Below are 15,554 nucleotides of genomic sequence, written 5' to 3'. Positions count from 1 at the left end.
ACTGCCCAGCCAGCCTCGGGGACTGTGGGTGGGTCTCGCAAAGAGGGGAACCAGACTCCTCACGTGGGAGCGCTGGCCGCCCAGTGGCTAGGGCCAGTGTGCGTGTCAGAGGGTCCCTGGGGCGGGTGGGCACGCACAGTGAGAGAACTGCCCCTCCCTGCTTTCCAACCCTTGGCCTCCTTGGGTCCCCCTGGCAGAGCGCACAGCAGCGAAGGGACAGCAGCTCCTCCAGCCCTGCCCGCCCCTCCATCAGGTGCAGGGTGGCTCTTTCCAGTCCTGTTTGCTGAGAGTTTTTATTGTGAATGGAAACTGATTTCATCACGTGTGTCTTCTGCATGTGTTGAGACAATTGTATGATTTTTTTTTTCTCCTTTATTCTCTCAGTGATGTGAATTACAGTGACTAGTTTTAGAGTGTTAAACAACCTTCCATTCCTGGGATAAACTCCATTGGAATAAGATGTGTTGCTGACTTCGGCTTACTAACATTTCTAGAGGAGTTTTGTGTCTGCATTTTTGAGGGATGCCAGGTTAACAGCTGCATCTTTACGAGGCTTTGTCCTCTGGTCTTGGTGGTATGGCAACATTGGCCTCCCCAAGCTAGAGAGGGTTGGCGTCACCACTCCCGCAGTGGTTGGCAGAACTCGCCAGCGCAGCTCTGTGGGCTGGGAGTCTCTTTCTGGGAGAAAGTCACCGTCGCTTTCTGTGCTAGGTGTCACGCTCTTCAGGTGTTCGGCTTCTTGTGTCGGTTTTGGTAATTTGCATCTTTTAAGGAATTTGTTCACTTCTCCTAAGTTGTTGAGTTTATTGACATGCCATTTTTCGCGATATCCCTTATTTTCCTTTTATTCCCTGTAAGCTCTGTCATGATGACTCTTCTTTCACAATTTTTCTCCAGATTGTATCAGGATCCAGTCAGGGTTCCACCTTGGGATCAGCAGATTCCCCCTCCATCTCTTTTTCCCCACTGCAGTATTTTTTGTTTTCATTTTTTGTGGGAGTGATCTCAGTCCCTGTCCAGGCATTGGACCCTGGCCCTCAACAGTTAAGGCGCCGAGTCCTAGCCGCTGGGCCACCAGAGAAGTCCGGCGGTTGAAGAAACCCTGTTGTTTGTGTTGGGATTAGTTCATTCTTCAAATAATCGTTCCCTTTTATTTCTGGTGGATGCATTGCTTTTCAGACTCTCTGATTTAAGCTGATTGGTGTCCTAGACCCTGTAACACGTTAAATCCATTGAGCTCCCAATGGCCAGCGTTGTTTAAACGCGAAGCAACATGGAACTTGTGTAATTCGTAAGGACAGCATCTTCCTAAGAACATGTCTTTACATTGTTTTGAAGTCACGCCCCCCTTCAATCTTTCACATTTTGAGTTGAGTAGCCAGAATGTTTTGTTTTTGTATTTGCAGAGTCAACAGTGTTTAAGAACAGCATTGAGAGTAGAAGATAGAACACTAATACTAGTTTCCTTTGCGTTTCAGATGGGTCTGTGAAGAAATCCCGGATCTCAAGCTTGCTATGGAGAATTACGTTTTAATTGACTACGATACCAAAAGGTAAGCGGAGTTGTGCGGGGGCTGCATCTCCACCGGGGACGGGCTCTGTGTGTGTGGACACAGGCTAAATTTAGACCTTCCTCGACACTGCAGGCTGATGGGAAGTTTCCTTTTAGACTTGGCCATAGCCAGCACGGAGTTATTTTGGTAGGAAATGTTTATCAAATATTGGCAGAGGCTGTCGGAGTGAGGACATAATTGGAAAGTGGGATCGACGTGTGTAAAGCTGGAGTTGCTCTCTCCACGGCAGCGACTGCTGTCGCTGGCCTGGCTTCTCAAGCCTTGGCCCCCAGCTCCAGCCAGGTCTCATATGGTTTTGGCCGCTCCCTGCAGTTTCCTCAGGCACATCCTGGATCTCCTAGAAAAGTCCTGTGGGTGGGGAAGGGCGAGGCCGGGTCTGGAATGCCTGCCTGGAATTTCTTTTTGTTTTTCTTTGAGAGACTCTCCTGCCTCTTTCAGTTCTTGGCAGGCTCACTTTGATCGCTCGCAGGCTGTGGGCCTAGGTGACTGCTCTTGACAGAGAAGGTGGCCCCAAGGCGCCTGCAGGCCCCCGTGCAAGCTGAGTGGTCTCACTCCTGTGTCTGGAGGACTTGCCGGACTCAGTCAGCCCTAGTCCCTTCCCCTCACTGCCTACCTCCTCCCGGTCTGATAATTGACACAGGTGGCCGTTACGGGTTCAGGTGGCTGGGTGCATGCGTCGGCCCTGACTCCAGGGTGCAGGTGCCTGTGGACGCTAACCTTGAACGTCGGTCTTGAGATCCACACGGTTCACATTTCCTGGTGGTCAAGGGCCGAGTGCCTGGCTCAAGCAGTGGAGTGTTGAGAGGTGCTTCTGCTCCAAGGTGCTTGCGCGGGGGCAGAAAGGGAGAGTTTCGAACCTCCTAAGCAGACTGAAAGGATTCCAGGCTGGGAGAGGGCAGGCGCAGTCCGGTGGCGACTCGCCACCCCCTGCAACCCAAGTAACCTCAGAGTCCTGCCCAGAGCAGGGGTCTGTGAGGGCAGGGCTGGCACAGTGGGGCCCAGGTGCCAGGCTCCTCTGAGCCTCCATGTGTGTGCATTCTCCCAGGAGAAGGTATGCCAGGGTGTAGTCAGGGGCTCTGACGGGGACGTGGAAGCTGGAGCACAAGGAAGGAATCTGGGAACTAGTGCGTGTTTTCTCCCTGAGGACAGCCAGACCGGAGTGTTGGCACTTGCCCTGGCTGCCCACTACTGGCCTGTGTTCCCAGGGTCCCTTTTGGGCTGACATTGGGCTGGACTCCTCCCTGAGCATACAGTTAGCTCCTCCAGAATGGGTTTCCCACCTCATCGTGTCAGCCTGCTCCCGGCATATTAGAGCCATGTGTCCCCTCACTGTCTGTGTGGGGTTTCACTGGCCTCGCCCACGTCTGCTGTTTCCCGTTATCGAGGTCTCTGGCTTTTCAGCTTCTGCTGCAATTCTCAGATGGACGTGCCATGTGGTTACAGGTCCGTTTAGATCCCTTTGCTTCTGTTAGAAAAGGAAGTGCACTTAAGCTCTTGGGGTCCATCCAGGGTCCAGGGTTGAGGGGTCTTGATGCAGGTTGAGAGAGGCTGTGGGTGGGTGCCCCCCCCATGTCTCTGCATACATCTCAGGGGTCCCCGGGCTCTTGGTGCTCACTGGGGAGCAGCTATCTTGCTGCCCAGCATGTGGGTGGCATTAGGAGACACACCCCAAGTGACCGCCCCCTCCTCCGTGTAGCACAGACGCCGGGGTAGACCCCTCGTGCGGTGAGCATCGGGCCGCTCAGTGCGGGTACTGACAAACATGGATGCCCCAGATACCCTCTGGGAGAACCCGGGTTGGGGGTTTCCATTGAACACTCCCCCCTGATGTGGGGAGAAGCCGGGTCGACGACTCCCTCGCTGGATCTCTGACACGGACACTTGTATCTGGGCGAGTGTCAGCAGTTCACACTGTTAGGTAAATGGAAGCCACACCAGCAGGAAGGCGGGTGCTGACCTCTGTCTTCAGGGTTGGGGTGTTGATTATCGTCCCCTCCCACCCAACTATCAGAGCCGGGAGTCCTCCCTGCCTGCAGTGGCCCTTGGCACCCAGCTGTCCCCCAGCTCTGGGGCAGCGGGACTTCCTGCATCTACAGGTAGGGGTGAGGCCAGCCCTGGTCTGCCTGCCTTGTTCTGTGAACAGCTGTGATGCTCATTCCTCACCCGAGCCCTCAGGGCACAGTGAACTGAGGCTCCGCCCCATGGCCTCTGCCCCCTCCCCTGAGGCCTGGTGGCTTGTTCTGAGCCCAGCGGTGACCAGTACCTTCCCTTGCTTGTTTTAGCTTTGAGAGTATGCAGAGGCTCTGTGACAAGTACAACCGGGCCATCGACAGCATCCACCAGCTGGTAGGTGGCCTTCACCCTCACCTCGGACCTGTCTCATCATCTTGGCCCCCCAAGCTGTGGTTCAGGCCCCCTCCTTGCCCAGCAAGTCATGGTGTGGGGTCTGCAGTGTCCCAGGGTGTGGACCCTATGGCCCGGGGCTGGAACTGTGTTGATGCAGATGGCTGGGGCTGAACTGGCCACGTTGCCTGCCAGGCGATCCCAGCCCTTGTAGATGCCCTGGGAGCCGTGCTGAGCCAGCCAGCGACAGGGAACCTTCCTGGGGCTTCTCCTCCATGGGTGCTCTGGGCGCCAGGACAGACCAGCTTGTGGGGAGAGCAGTGCCAGGGAGCTTGCTCTGCCCAGGTCCCAGCTGCACATGCATGCACGCACACCCCCACACATCTGTACACACACACACACTCCATCTACACACATGCACATAGGTTCACACCACTGGCACACACACTCAGGCTCACACACGCTCCTGCGCACTCGTGTCCCCACTGGGGTGGGGCAGCGGGCTGGGTGGTGTGGCCCTGCAAACTGTGTGTGTGCCCTGTCGCAGTGGAAGGGCACCACACAGCCCATGAAGCTGAACACACGGCCGTCCACGGGGCTCTTGCGGCACATCCTGCAGCAGGTCTACAACCACTCGGTGACCGACCCTGAGAAGCTCAACAACTATGAGCCCTTCTCCCCAGAGGTGTATGGGGAGACCTCCTTCGACCTGGTCGCCCAGATGATCGATGAGATCAAGATGACCGAAGATGACCTGTTCGTGGACCTGGGCAGTGGTAGGTGGGGGCTCTTCCCCCCTACCCCTTCCCCTGCCCCTTGTGCTTACAGGATGGCCTCCTCATGAGGAGAGGTTCCGGGGGCTGGGGCCTGGCAGGTGCCCTTGGGTGTGCCATGTTGCCTGAATGAAGAAGCCACGGGCCAAATTGTCCTGGTGGGACTGTGCAGGTGACAGGCTGCCCAAGGGGCTCCTTGGCCTGTGGTTGGGCTGGTCTGTCAGGAACCCCAAGCACAGCACTCTGGGGTCTCCACTGCCCCCCATAACCTACTCACAGACCCCAAGGTCCTGTCCCATATGGCGTGGCCTCCACACTTGAGAAGGGCCCTGCAGATGGACAAAGGTGGCTTCTCTGGTGGCATTGTCATTGGCTTAAACTCTGAAGTACAATTCATATTCTAATAAGCGTGCACACGGTTGAAGGTTTTTTATTTCTAGAAAAGCCCGTGTGCCAGAAGGCTTATGATTTCTGAAAACTGCCGGCCTCCTCAGACCCCTGGTCCCCTAGCTTCTCCTATCCTCCGGGAGGGACCCCATGTTCTCTCCCTGTTTACCCTATGTTTCCGAATAGAGGCTTGTTTCCATCATTGGACTCTGTTCTGTTCAAAATGTTCCCATTTGGGGAGCCCCACTTGGGGCTCCTGACACTTTATTTAGAGTGCATGTGGCCTGAGTTCAAGCAGGGACAGTTTCAGAAGCCTTCTTTGTCTGTGAGCTGAGTGTCCATAGATCCTGCCGTGTCCTGCGGGCATGTGCCATGTGGGGTCTCCCGCCACCACTCTGGGCCGCTTCTGACTCAGGTGGACGGTGGAACATGGTTCCTTGGTTGGGGAGGGGGGGGGCTTCCTCCCAGGGGTCACTGTGCCTCGAAAAGGCGTGTCCGCGTGTGCACAGTGAATGCCCCGTGGGGCCGTGGACCATGGCAGGTCCCAGTTGGGTGGCCATAGAGCATCTTCTTTGTGATGAAATGGAGCACGGCTGGGTTGGGGGTAGGGGCGGTGCTCAGCCCATGGCCTGGGGCATTTGAACACATTCTGTGACCCCAGAGGGCACTCAGGGACTTCGCCAAAAGGCCATGGCCTCTGCCTAATGATCTTGTTGTCATGGCCCCGGCGGCTGGGTGTGTCCTGCTGTGCGTCTGACCCCCCTCTCTCTCTCTCCCCCTGAAGGGGTGGGCCAGGTCGTGCTGCAGGTTGCCGCGGCCACCAACTGCAAACATCACTACGGTGTAGAGAAAGCTGACATCCCAGCCAAGTACGCGGAGGTGAGTGGCCCTGGGCCCTGGGCGCGGCCACATCTGTGTCACTTTTGTTTCCAGCCTTGGTGTACAGCGACCTGCAGGATAGGGGGCAGTCTGTGCTGGGGTTGCGGGAAGGTCGGGGAGGGGGTCCCTGCTTCATGTGTCCCTGCTTCATGTGTCCCTGAAAGACTTGCGGCCGTGTTCCCTGGTTGCCCTGGCGCTGGGGCTCAGCTGGCATCACCCTTGTGCCAGTATCTGCCGGGGGTTGGGGTAGGGGAGGCAGCAAGGTCTGAGGAGTGCGCGTCTGAGTGGTGGTGTTGCCATGGGAAACCGTTTAGAGTTTGTGGTTTGCACGCCTGCCCACTCTGGTTCCCTGCGGTCAGGCTCCTTTGCCGAGAACCCTGGAGCGGGGCGGGCATGGGGAGGACAGGGGCGCCCTCCTGGCCACCGGGTCCCTGACGGGCTGTCTGGTTTGGCTCTTTGCAGACCATGGACCGAGAGTTCAGGAAGTGGATGAAATGGTATGGAAAAAAGCATGCAGAATACACAGTGAGTGCCATCGCTCCATGCCCCGCCCCACCCCCGGCTAAGGGTGCAGCCCCGCCCTCTGCGCCGCCTCCCCTGACCCGCCGCCCCTCCTTTCCCTGCCCGGAGCCCCCTCCCCACCACTTTCACTGCCTCCTGGCCACCTGCTGCCTCCTTGCTGTGGGCCTTGTAGGCAGTCGACTCCTCCGGCCCCGCACTCTGCCCCACTTCTCTTCCTCGGGCACCCAGCGATGCCTCGGAAGCACTGGCTCTTTCAGGACCACGTGTGGGGGCGGTGGGGTGTGTGGGCTGGCCAAGGGCATCTTTCTCGTGCTTGCCCCCTGCCCACAGCAGTGAGGCCCCATCGACGAGCTGGCCTGGTGCCACTGCCCCTGTGCCCCTCTCCCCGCATCTGTCAGCTCGGCCTTCACTGCCGAGGTTCTCTGGGTCTTGCTCCTGGATCCTAATGTTCTGGCCTCTCTCTGCTCCTCCTGCCTGGGTGTCCAACTCCATGTTCTCCGCTCCAGCGCGTCTCTGTGCCCAGGGCTTTGACAGCCACTGCAGGTTTCAGTGGCCTGTGGACATAGGGCTGCCATGCAGCCTCCATCTTCAGGACTGCGGCTGGGGCATTGCAGGGGGAAGGTCCCAAACCGGCTCTTCAGCACACACTTCACTTCCCGTCCCAGGTCCCCCAGGGCCCCAAGCTCCACCTGGCTGCGATGTGGTCTTCCTGGTCCCTCTGAAGGTTCCTGACATTGCTTATGTCTTGCTCTTGGGGGTCCTGGGGGACAGGGGGCTATGGGGCCAGAGCTAGCGTTCCTTGTTGCCTCAGGGAATAGAATGGTGCGTGTGATTCCAGGGGTTGTCCTTGTTGCCTCAGGGAATAGAATGGTGTGTGTGATTCCAGGGGGTGGGGGGCCAGCAGGAGAGACAGGGTTTCGGCCCTGGAGCCACCTGACTGGTTACAGGGATTGCACCCTCAGTATTGATGTGAAAGTCCAGTCTCAGCTCACCTGGATTTAAGATATCTCATAGATGGTCCTTGATTGTGCGGTTCATCTCTAGGCCTGTGGTTTCTTTTGGGATAATTCTCAAGGGGTGTGAGGTCTGGTCTAGATTCATCTCTCTCTGAGTGGACGTCCAGCCATCCCACGCCATCTGCTGCAGAGACTGCCCCTCTCTGCTGAGCCATCTCTGTTGTGTCATCAGCGGCCATACTCAGTGGGTGCTCTGCTCTGCTCCATTCCACGCTGGCGTCCCCCCATCCCCACCCCCACCCCCGGTCTGCTGTCAGCAGCCCTGCCATGATAGCATTGTGGGAGTCAGCCCTGAGTCAAGTCGCTTCAGGCCTCCAGCCTCATTCTCCGGCCTAGGAGGTGAGCCGTTGACTTTGTACGCGGTCTGTTAACAGACGGTGAGGCCTTTCTCTGCAGCCTTGCTGTAGCTGCTGGTGTTACTTCTGGGTGCCTGTTGTTGTGGTTGTTGATTGTTTTCGTTTTTCTCCATAGAATAGAAGATTTGAAGGTTGAGCCAGCCTTCCAGGCCTGAGGTCAACCCCATCTGGCCTTGGGAATGGCTCCTTTTTGTTGTGGGTATTTGCAGCCCAGGGGGATACTGGTTTCCTCCTCTCATGAGTCTGACTTTGGCGTCCAGGTGTTGCTGACCCCATGTCGGGAGGTTAGCCATCACCCTCTGCTTCTGCCCTGCTTTCCCTGGGCCAGGACTTGCCCATCTGCAGTGTGGGCCCAGCTCCCCTCCCCTTTCTCTTGGTGGGATTTCTCACAGGTTCCTTCCCCTTGGTGAAAGGTGAGGGGTGTCACCTCTGGCCCCCATGTCCTCCCATGCCTGCAGTCCTCTAGTGTTTGTTGATCAGGCTGAGAGAAATTAGTCCAGTTCATTTCTATTTCCGAGAAACTTCCTGTCCTGTCCCCAGTCCCACTGGTATGCTGATAAGAGTTCCTGGATGGCTTGCTGTTTTCCTAAGGCCTCACAACCTCCTCAGAGAAGGCGATGGCACCCCACTCCAGTACTCTTGCCTGGAGAATCCCATGGATGGAGGAGCCTGGAAGGCTGCAGTCCACGGGGTCGCTAAGGGTCGGACACGACTGAGCGACTTCACTTTCATGCATTGGAGAAGGATGTGGCAACCCACTCCAGCGTTCTTGCCTGGAGAATCCCAGGGACAGGAGAGCCTGGAGGGCTGCTGTCTATGGGGCCGCACAGAGTCGGACACGACTGAAGTGAGTTAGCAGCAGCAGCACAACCTCCTAAAACGCAGGTCTTTAAAATTATAAAGTGCTTCTTGCTTCTGATGAGAGGGCCAAATGGTTGAAACATGTGATGTAAAAGCCTGGTTGATTCAGTCCCCAGAATGCCCCGTGGACCCGCAGCAGCCTGCGGTGCTTGATTCACAGTGTGGTTCTAGCTGCTGGCACAATGCCCACGGCTGGAGGCCAAGGCGAGGGTGAAGCTGGTGGGCTGCCTGCCTGGTGGGTCACTGCTCCCTCCCCCTTCTCTTGGCAACGTCGGGAGGCAGTGCAATGTGAGAGGAGGGTGATTGGGGGTTGGTGGCATGTCCGCTGGTGCACTGGCAGGGCCCCTGCGTGGAAACCTTGTTCTCTGCCTCCTGAAGGCCAGGCACTCATCAGGGCCCTGCTCTTAGGCCCCACGAGGTGGCTGCGAGCCGAACTTGGCTCTGAGGACTCTTAAGTCGTGGCTTTGGCTGCTGTGTCTGGAGCGGCAGCCGGCAGTGCCTCTGGCGTCCAGGCAGCCCTACTCCAGGAAGGCGTGGTGACAACTCCGGTCCAACGCCTGGACTTGGCGGGAGCTTGCGTGCTAGGTCTGGGGAGGCCCTCTTCGAGGTTCTGTGTGGCTTCGAGCAGGTGCCCTGGTCAGCAGGCAGAGTCCTGCCTCCATCACTTGATGATAGACGAGGGACAACAGACACCCTAGCCTATGTGTTTACTTGTGGGGGCCGGAGCCTCCTCCTGGGTCCCCCCTCCTGTTGAAGCCCTGGGCCGTTTCTGTGCCCGGCTTCTGCCTGTGTCCCCAGCACGTCAGGGTGCCCCTTTGCCTGGGGACGTCTGAGTGACCGCGTGCCATTGGTGCCTGGTGGCAGGCCTGGCACAAGCAGGTAGTTCTCGGAAGTGCCGCTGAAGGAGGTGCCCCCAGCCAGGTGGCAGTGTGGACCCCAGTGGGCAAGGCTGCCCTCGGGCTGGTGCAGTCAGGTTGGCAGGGATCTGGTGCTGCTGACAGGCCGCCCAGAGCACGAGCCCTGCCCTCCTCCGGTGGCTCTAGCACACAGCAGCTCCGAGGGACTGGCTGGCAGTCGGGTGCTGCTTCTGAGCCTGTGGCTGTTCCAGGGCAGGTGGCAGGGTGACTGAGTCTGGGGCACCCATCGCTGGCTCCCACCCTGTGGCTTTGGGTGGGGCCTCCCCGGGGCCCCCCGGGAGGGAGTGCTTTCTGCAGGGGGAGCATGTGCGCCGTGTGGTGTGGGTGGTGGCCCATAGGCGGAGGCCTGTGGTGAGGGGGCCTGCATCCGCCCTGTCTGGTTCTCGACCTGGAGCAGAGACACACCAGGGGTCTCCCTGGTTCGGGAAGGGCAGCCCTCATGCTGGTGTGTGGTGGGGCCGTACGTGACCCTCCTCCCCACGCGTTCCTCTGCAGCTGGAGGTCTGGGCCAGCTGGGCCGGTCACAGTCCTCAGTGGGGGTGACAGGGAGGCTGTGCTTATCTTCCTGTCACTGTTAACTTGGGCACGTGGGCCCCAGCGACACAGAGCTGGCCCGGTCAGTCCCTGTCTTCAACCAATTATGGCCTGCCTGTGCCAAGAGGTGGTAGGTAGCCAGGTGGCCAGGCGGGCGGGACAATGGCTGTTTTCTTGCCCTGAGCATGAGGCCACCGCGGAGCAGTGGTGCTGTGGCTTCAGTGGTTTTCCTTGGGTGGGTGAGCCCCACAGAGAGGAGCTGCATCAGGCTGGGCTTGAGGGAGCCCGGGACACAGCAGTCGGCTGTCCTCACCGACTGGTGTGTTAGAGACAGGACAGAGCAAATAGAGGAAGGAGGCAGTGGATGAGTCCCAGGACCAGGCATGAGCTTTTAGTAGGGCTGAACGCTCTCAGACAAGACGTGACAGCACCAGTGACGTGCAGTCCCTGGGGGGCTCATACAGACCCCGTGCCCAGATGAGACGTAAGGGCACCAGGGAGGTGTGGTCCCCCGAGGGGCTCACACAGACCCCATTCCCAGAGTTCTTTCTGGGTGCCGGTCATGCTGGTGTTGCTACCTACCATGGCCAAGACCCCAGACTCCAAGAGGATGTGAGGTGTTTGCACAGATTGTGTGGGAACGCTGAGCACCCTCCCCAGGACACAGCCCTAGGCCTGCAGCATGAGATTTCTCCTGCACAGCATCACAAGGATTTTGAACTTGAATCAGTGCCCAGCCCCACTGGGCTGTGTGCAGGGAGCAGTGGCAAACTTGGGAGACCTAGAGATGGATGCCCTGGACATGGACAGCCCTCCGCCAGCTCCCGGACCCTTTAGGATGGCCGCTTCTCTTCTGCCCATCAAGGCTCGGCCCCTCCCATGCTGGGTGGTCTCTGTGTGCAGTCCGGAGGGTGCTGAACCCGCAGTTGCTCTGCCTGGGCACCGCCCGTTGGAAGGACCTCTGCTGGGTGGTGCTGCCCCATCGCTGCCTGGAGGGCCTCCCGGTCACCTGGGGGCACTGGTGGGAGTGCAGACGAGGGCCCGTCAGCAGTCACCCCCACCTGCTCCCCCGAGGTGCTCTGCCTCTGAACTTGCCTGTTCTGGACATTTCCCATCAGTGAAATCACATCCTGTGTGTCCTTCTGTGTTTGCCTCTCACTGAACATCATATTCTCAGGGTCCATCCACATGGTAGCGAGTGTCAGGGCTTCTGAGGGATGCTTCTGGGTGTGGGGGGATATGTGTGTATCTGCTTGTCCATCAAGCGACACATGCACTGTCCACACCTGTGCTCCGTGGACAGGACAGGGGTGTGCAGATCCCTTGGGTGGACACTGGGGGTCGGATGATAACATTTTTTGAAGAATCATAAAATGAGATTTCTTGGTTTCTGAGACGTTACAGCTCTGGACAATGAGGTTAACGAGACGTGTTGTCTCAGATGCACTTTGGCCTCGAGGCAAAATGAGATTAGTCCTCTGAGGGAGACAGTAGTGGGAGCGGTACTGGAAACGTCGGGATGCCCCTGGCACGGGGAGACCGCCCCCAGCAGTGCGGGTGGGCGCTGGGCTGCACCCGGGGGCGCTGATGCTGTCACAGCCCTTGCCGTCCAGCTCTGTGGCGCACGGTCACCCTGGGGCGCCCCCTGCTGGCCATGCGTGGACATGGCGTTAGGACTTTCCAGCACCTTCTCCGGTGCTCTAGCAGCTGTGTCCGCGTGCATGGTCAGCCTGTGGCTGTGACCCTGGCCTCTTCCAAATCCTCTCAGTCAGGGCCTCTGATCATTCCATCTCTTTTTGGGGGGCAGATGGGGGTGGGACACAGAGGCAGCGAGACCCCAAGTGATGGGTTGTCCCTCTTATCTCCTTTCAGCTGGAGAGGGGGGACTTCCTCTCGGAGGAGTGGAGAGAACGGATTGCTAACACAAGGTACGGCCGGGGCCTGGGGGTGGGGCCGAGGGGCCGGGCTGGCAGGGGCGATGTGGCTTTCCCTCCCTGAGGGTCACACCAGCAGACAGGGCCCCGCCCCCCCAGCTCCCTGGGCTGGACAGCAGCAGCCACCTCCACCTGTCCTGAGCTTGCTGGGGGCCCCGCCTCTGTGTCCCTTGCGCTGGAGCCTGATCGGCATCCTCCTGGCCCTGGCCATGGGGCCGTGTGCTCACACACCTAGTGGCTCCCCGGGCCTCAGTGACCAAGGGGCGAGTGTGCCACACGCTCTTGGCTCTGACCAGGGGAAGGGGTCACACTCGTTCTCTCTGACCTTGCGCACTCGCTTCCCCCTTCCTTCCACGTGTGCTTGTTGCAGGGCGCCCTGAGCCCCATCATTAACTTCTTGCTCACAGAGGTCTGACCCCATCTTTGATCTCAGTGAGGACGTCTCCCCTGAGGCGGGCACACTATCCCCCTTTTCTCGAGAATACATGATGGCTTGAGGTGTCCCCCTCAGTCTGAGTGTGGTGACTCCGTTGCAGCTGCTGTGGGGCCTTTCCTGTGGGGCCCTGCAGCTGTATCTGGGCTCCACGGTCATGGTCATGGCGAGGAAAAGCTGGCTAAGGGGCCTACTCCCCAGCCTTGGCTGCCTACTGTCCACCTGGCCTGGAGAACCTCAAGGCCCCGGGCTCTGCCAGCTCTCCAGACGGCACCCTTGGCACTCTGCTTCCAGTCAGGGTGTCCCCCTACAACCTGCTCCTCTGTGCTGAGGGGCCTCATCCCCACTTCCACAGGCCTCAGAGCTGCCTTGTCTCCTTGCAGGTGACCCCAGTCAGAGTGGTCCAGGCTCTGTCCTGGTTCATGCCCTCTCCTGGCCAGTCCCCTCGAGACCCTGGCAGCCAGCCGGTCTTGTCAGGGCTCCGCCCGTCATAACCTCACCATCCCTGCGCTTTTTCCCACGTCGGGGCTGGGAGAGCTCAGCCACCAGCTGAGGGCCACTGCCATTCGCACAGCAGTCAGCGTGTCGTCGCCCTGGCCAGGCCCTGTGACTGTCCTTTTGCTGAGATTCAGGAGGAGCAGCTTGGGGCCGGCAGGCAGCTGGCTACTCTATCACATTCAAATGAGGAGGGAAACCCAGGTTGGGGGGGATCCCCCATGTGGACAGGAGCCGGGGGACAGAGGATGGCCAAGGGATGGGGGACCCTGGGTGGGGCAGGAGCCCCCGACTCCCTGGTGGGCATCTGCAGACAGAGCTTCTCAGGCCCTCAGACGCCAGAGAACATTGGAAAAATGGGAAGCCTGGGCCAGGCCCCGCCTCAGAAAAACTTTGTGCTGGGCCCTCAGGTGATGGGCTCCCTTCCAAGTGTAGCTCAATGGGTCTGTGCTGCCTTCCTGCCCAGGCAGCCTCACCCCTGCGTGCTCATGTGCCCAGCGTGTACTGCCCATGCACCAGCCTCAGGGACGCCCGTGTCGGCGCAGGCCTTCCCCAGGGAGCCAGCAGCCTGCTTGTCACGGGACCTGGCTGCAGGGTCTGTGTTGGCAGCACCCAGGGCAGCCGTCACACCCCGTGGATCCTGAGCCCGTGCCCCCGCTGCGGAGGAGGTGCGGACAGCGCTGCGGTGGAGGCGCTGCAGCTCTGTGCGTGTGCACGCAGAACCCGGCACTCAACTGGAGCATTGTTTTGCAGTGTTGTATTTGTGAATAACTTTGCCTTTGGTCCTGAGGTGGATCACCAGCTGAAGGAGCGGTTTGCAAACATGAAGGAAGGTAATGTATCCCTCTCTCTCTGCTCTGCGCGTCCGTTCTGCATCCGTCCTACGTCCGTCCCACGTCTGTCCCGTGTCCGTCCTGCTTGGGCCGTGTAGCAGCGGCCCTCATCACGCATGCTTGGGTCCTAACTAGCATCCTCTGATCCAGCCCCTGTGGGAAGGCTTCAGGGGCGGGAGGGAGGGGTTTGTGTGTCCTTCTTGATGTCACCTAGGTTGCAGGCAGGGTGCCTCCCAGCTCAGCATGTGCAGTGAACAGAGCAGACCCCACCACTGCTTAGGCCAGAGCTTGCAGCTGCCTGGGAAACGGGTGGGGACCTGGTTAGCAGGGGAGTTGCAGGCTGTCCACATCATCTGGGTTTCCCGTGGACAGTGCGTAACTTCTTAGTTCAAGGACGTCCTGGGCACTTAACTGTGTGTCTCATACTGGAACTTGACCAAGTGGAAGTTCAGCCTGGGGGTGCTGGGGCTGCCCAGAACAGCCCTTTGACTTTGCCCAGGCCTTTCTCGTGTCTGGACCCTTGAGGCTTGGCTGGAGCCCCCGCCACTTCCCCCCTCTCTCTTACTCTCTGTCCCAAGGCCGGGTGAGACCAGATGCGCCCAGGAGGGGACCTCACCTCTCCAGTTCTGAGTCTCAGAATCGCTGTGGGGCTGCTGGGCACAGCTCTGGAGGGAGAGGTCATGAGAGCTTGAAAGCTGAGCTTCCATTCTGATTCTGAGTCAGAGTTCCTGTAGTCTTTAGGAAGGGTGTGTGCTCCCTGTGTGTGTGAAAGTGTGCAGACTTGAGGCAACATGGGTGGTTTTATGGAGGAAGTGTTGATGGCGTCTGGCTAGAAGCTCATGGGGGATCTTGACAGTCCACATGGAGGCCGAGAGGAAGGTGCTGAGGCCGAGTTCTTGCTTCTGACTCTGCTAACCTCACTGGACTCCCCTCCCTCCTCTCCCCAACCTCTTCCTCTCACCTCGCCACCCTTCGGAAACGCCGGGTTGTTGGATCTTCTTGTGTCCCAAGCTCCTCCTCCAGCCTGTGGCAAACCTGAGCAGGGCTGTCCCCAAGTGGGTGGTCTCTGAGAAGCCTCCAGACCACCGAAGGTACAGGGAGCAGGGATGCAACTGCATCATGGTCTTGCGATGCTCAGGTGCAGCAGTCCATGGGGCATCCCTTCATGGTGCCTAGGGCATCCTGGTGCCTGTGGAGCATGACACCCATGAGGACTGATATTCATTTGTATTCTCATCACCACCGCTGGGTCCCTGGGTTGTTGGGCTCTGGCTCAGGGTAGGAGAGCAGGTCTGGCATGTTCAGGAAGTGGGGATGGAAGAGCTTTTCCATTCGTGACCTAGGACAGCAGGAGTCCCCTGTCCTGGAGGGAGGCCTTGCCTCACACGGGCGGGCACCCTGCCCTGCCTCCCTCATCCCCCACGTCCCTGTCCCTGAGGCTCCAGGGAGACCCCCATGTCCTCCTGAGGTCCGTGGCTGGGAGAGAAGCAGGGTAGGTCCTCCATGTTTCATCATGAAACATGTCAAGCGGACAGAAGAGTTGAAAGGATCACCCAGCATAGAAGCAGTTTCCAGCTGCCCTCAGCACTGCCGGCTGCATGTGTTGGCATGCGTGTGCAGGTGAGCACAAGCCTGAGCGTGCGTGCGGCAGGGGTCGCTCCTGATGGTTTATAGGAGTGAGTGCCTTCCCCCAGCCC

At 58.9% G+C, this 15,554-nt stretch overlaps 1 protein-coding gene across 12 annotated transcripts in view; it reads left to right on the top strand.

The window, feature by feature from the left end:
- Window positions 1-15,554, top strand: part of DOT1L (DOT1 like histone lysine methyltransferase) — a 53,952-nt gene that overhangs the window by 18,461 nt on the left and 19,937 nt on the right. For 9 of the 12 annotated variants that reach the window (XM_025293104.2, XM_025293106.2, XM_044947886.1 and 6 more), the window contains 7 exons: window positions 1,479-1,553; window positions 3,857-3,920; window positions 4,465-4,693; window positions 5,862-5,956; window positions 6,419-6,481; window positions 12,035-12,090; window positions 13,778-13,857. In XM_025293104.2, coding sequence (XP_025148889.2) covers window positions 1,479-1,553; window positions 3,857-3,920; window positions 4,465-4,693; window positions 5,862-5,956; window positions 6,419-6,481; window positions 12,035-12,090; window positions 13,778-13,857 — 662 coding nt within the window. Of the gene's footprint in view, window positions 1-1,478; window positions 1,554-3,856; window positions 3,921-4,464; window positions 4,694-5,861; window positions 5,957-6,418; window positions 6,482-12,034; window positions 12,091-13,777; window positions 13,858-15,554 lie in introns of those variants that run through there. The other 3 variants (XM_044947885.1, XM_044947889.1, XM_044947890.1) reach the window with 3 other exon arrangements.

Source organism: Bubalus bubalis, chromosome 9 (assembly GCF_019923935.1).
Source record: "Bubalus bubalis isolate 160015118507 breed Murrah chromosome 9, NDDB_SH_1, whole genome shotgun sequence".
NCBI classification, from domain to species: Eukaryota; Metazoa; Chordata; class Mammalia; order Artiodactyla; family Bovidae; genus Bubalus; species Bubalus bubalis.
This window is presented reverse-complemented; position numbering and strand designations above follow the sequence as displayed.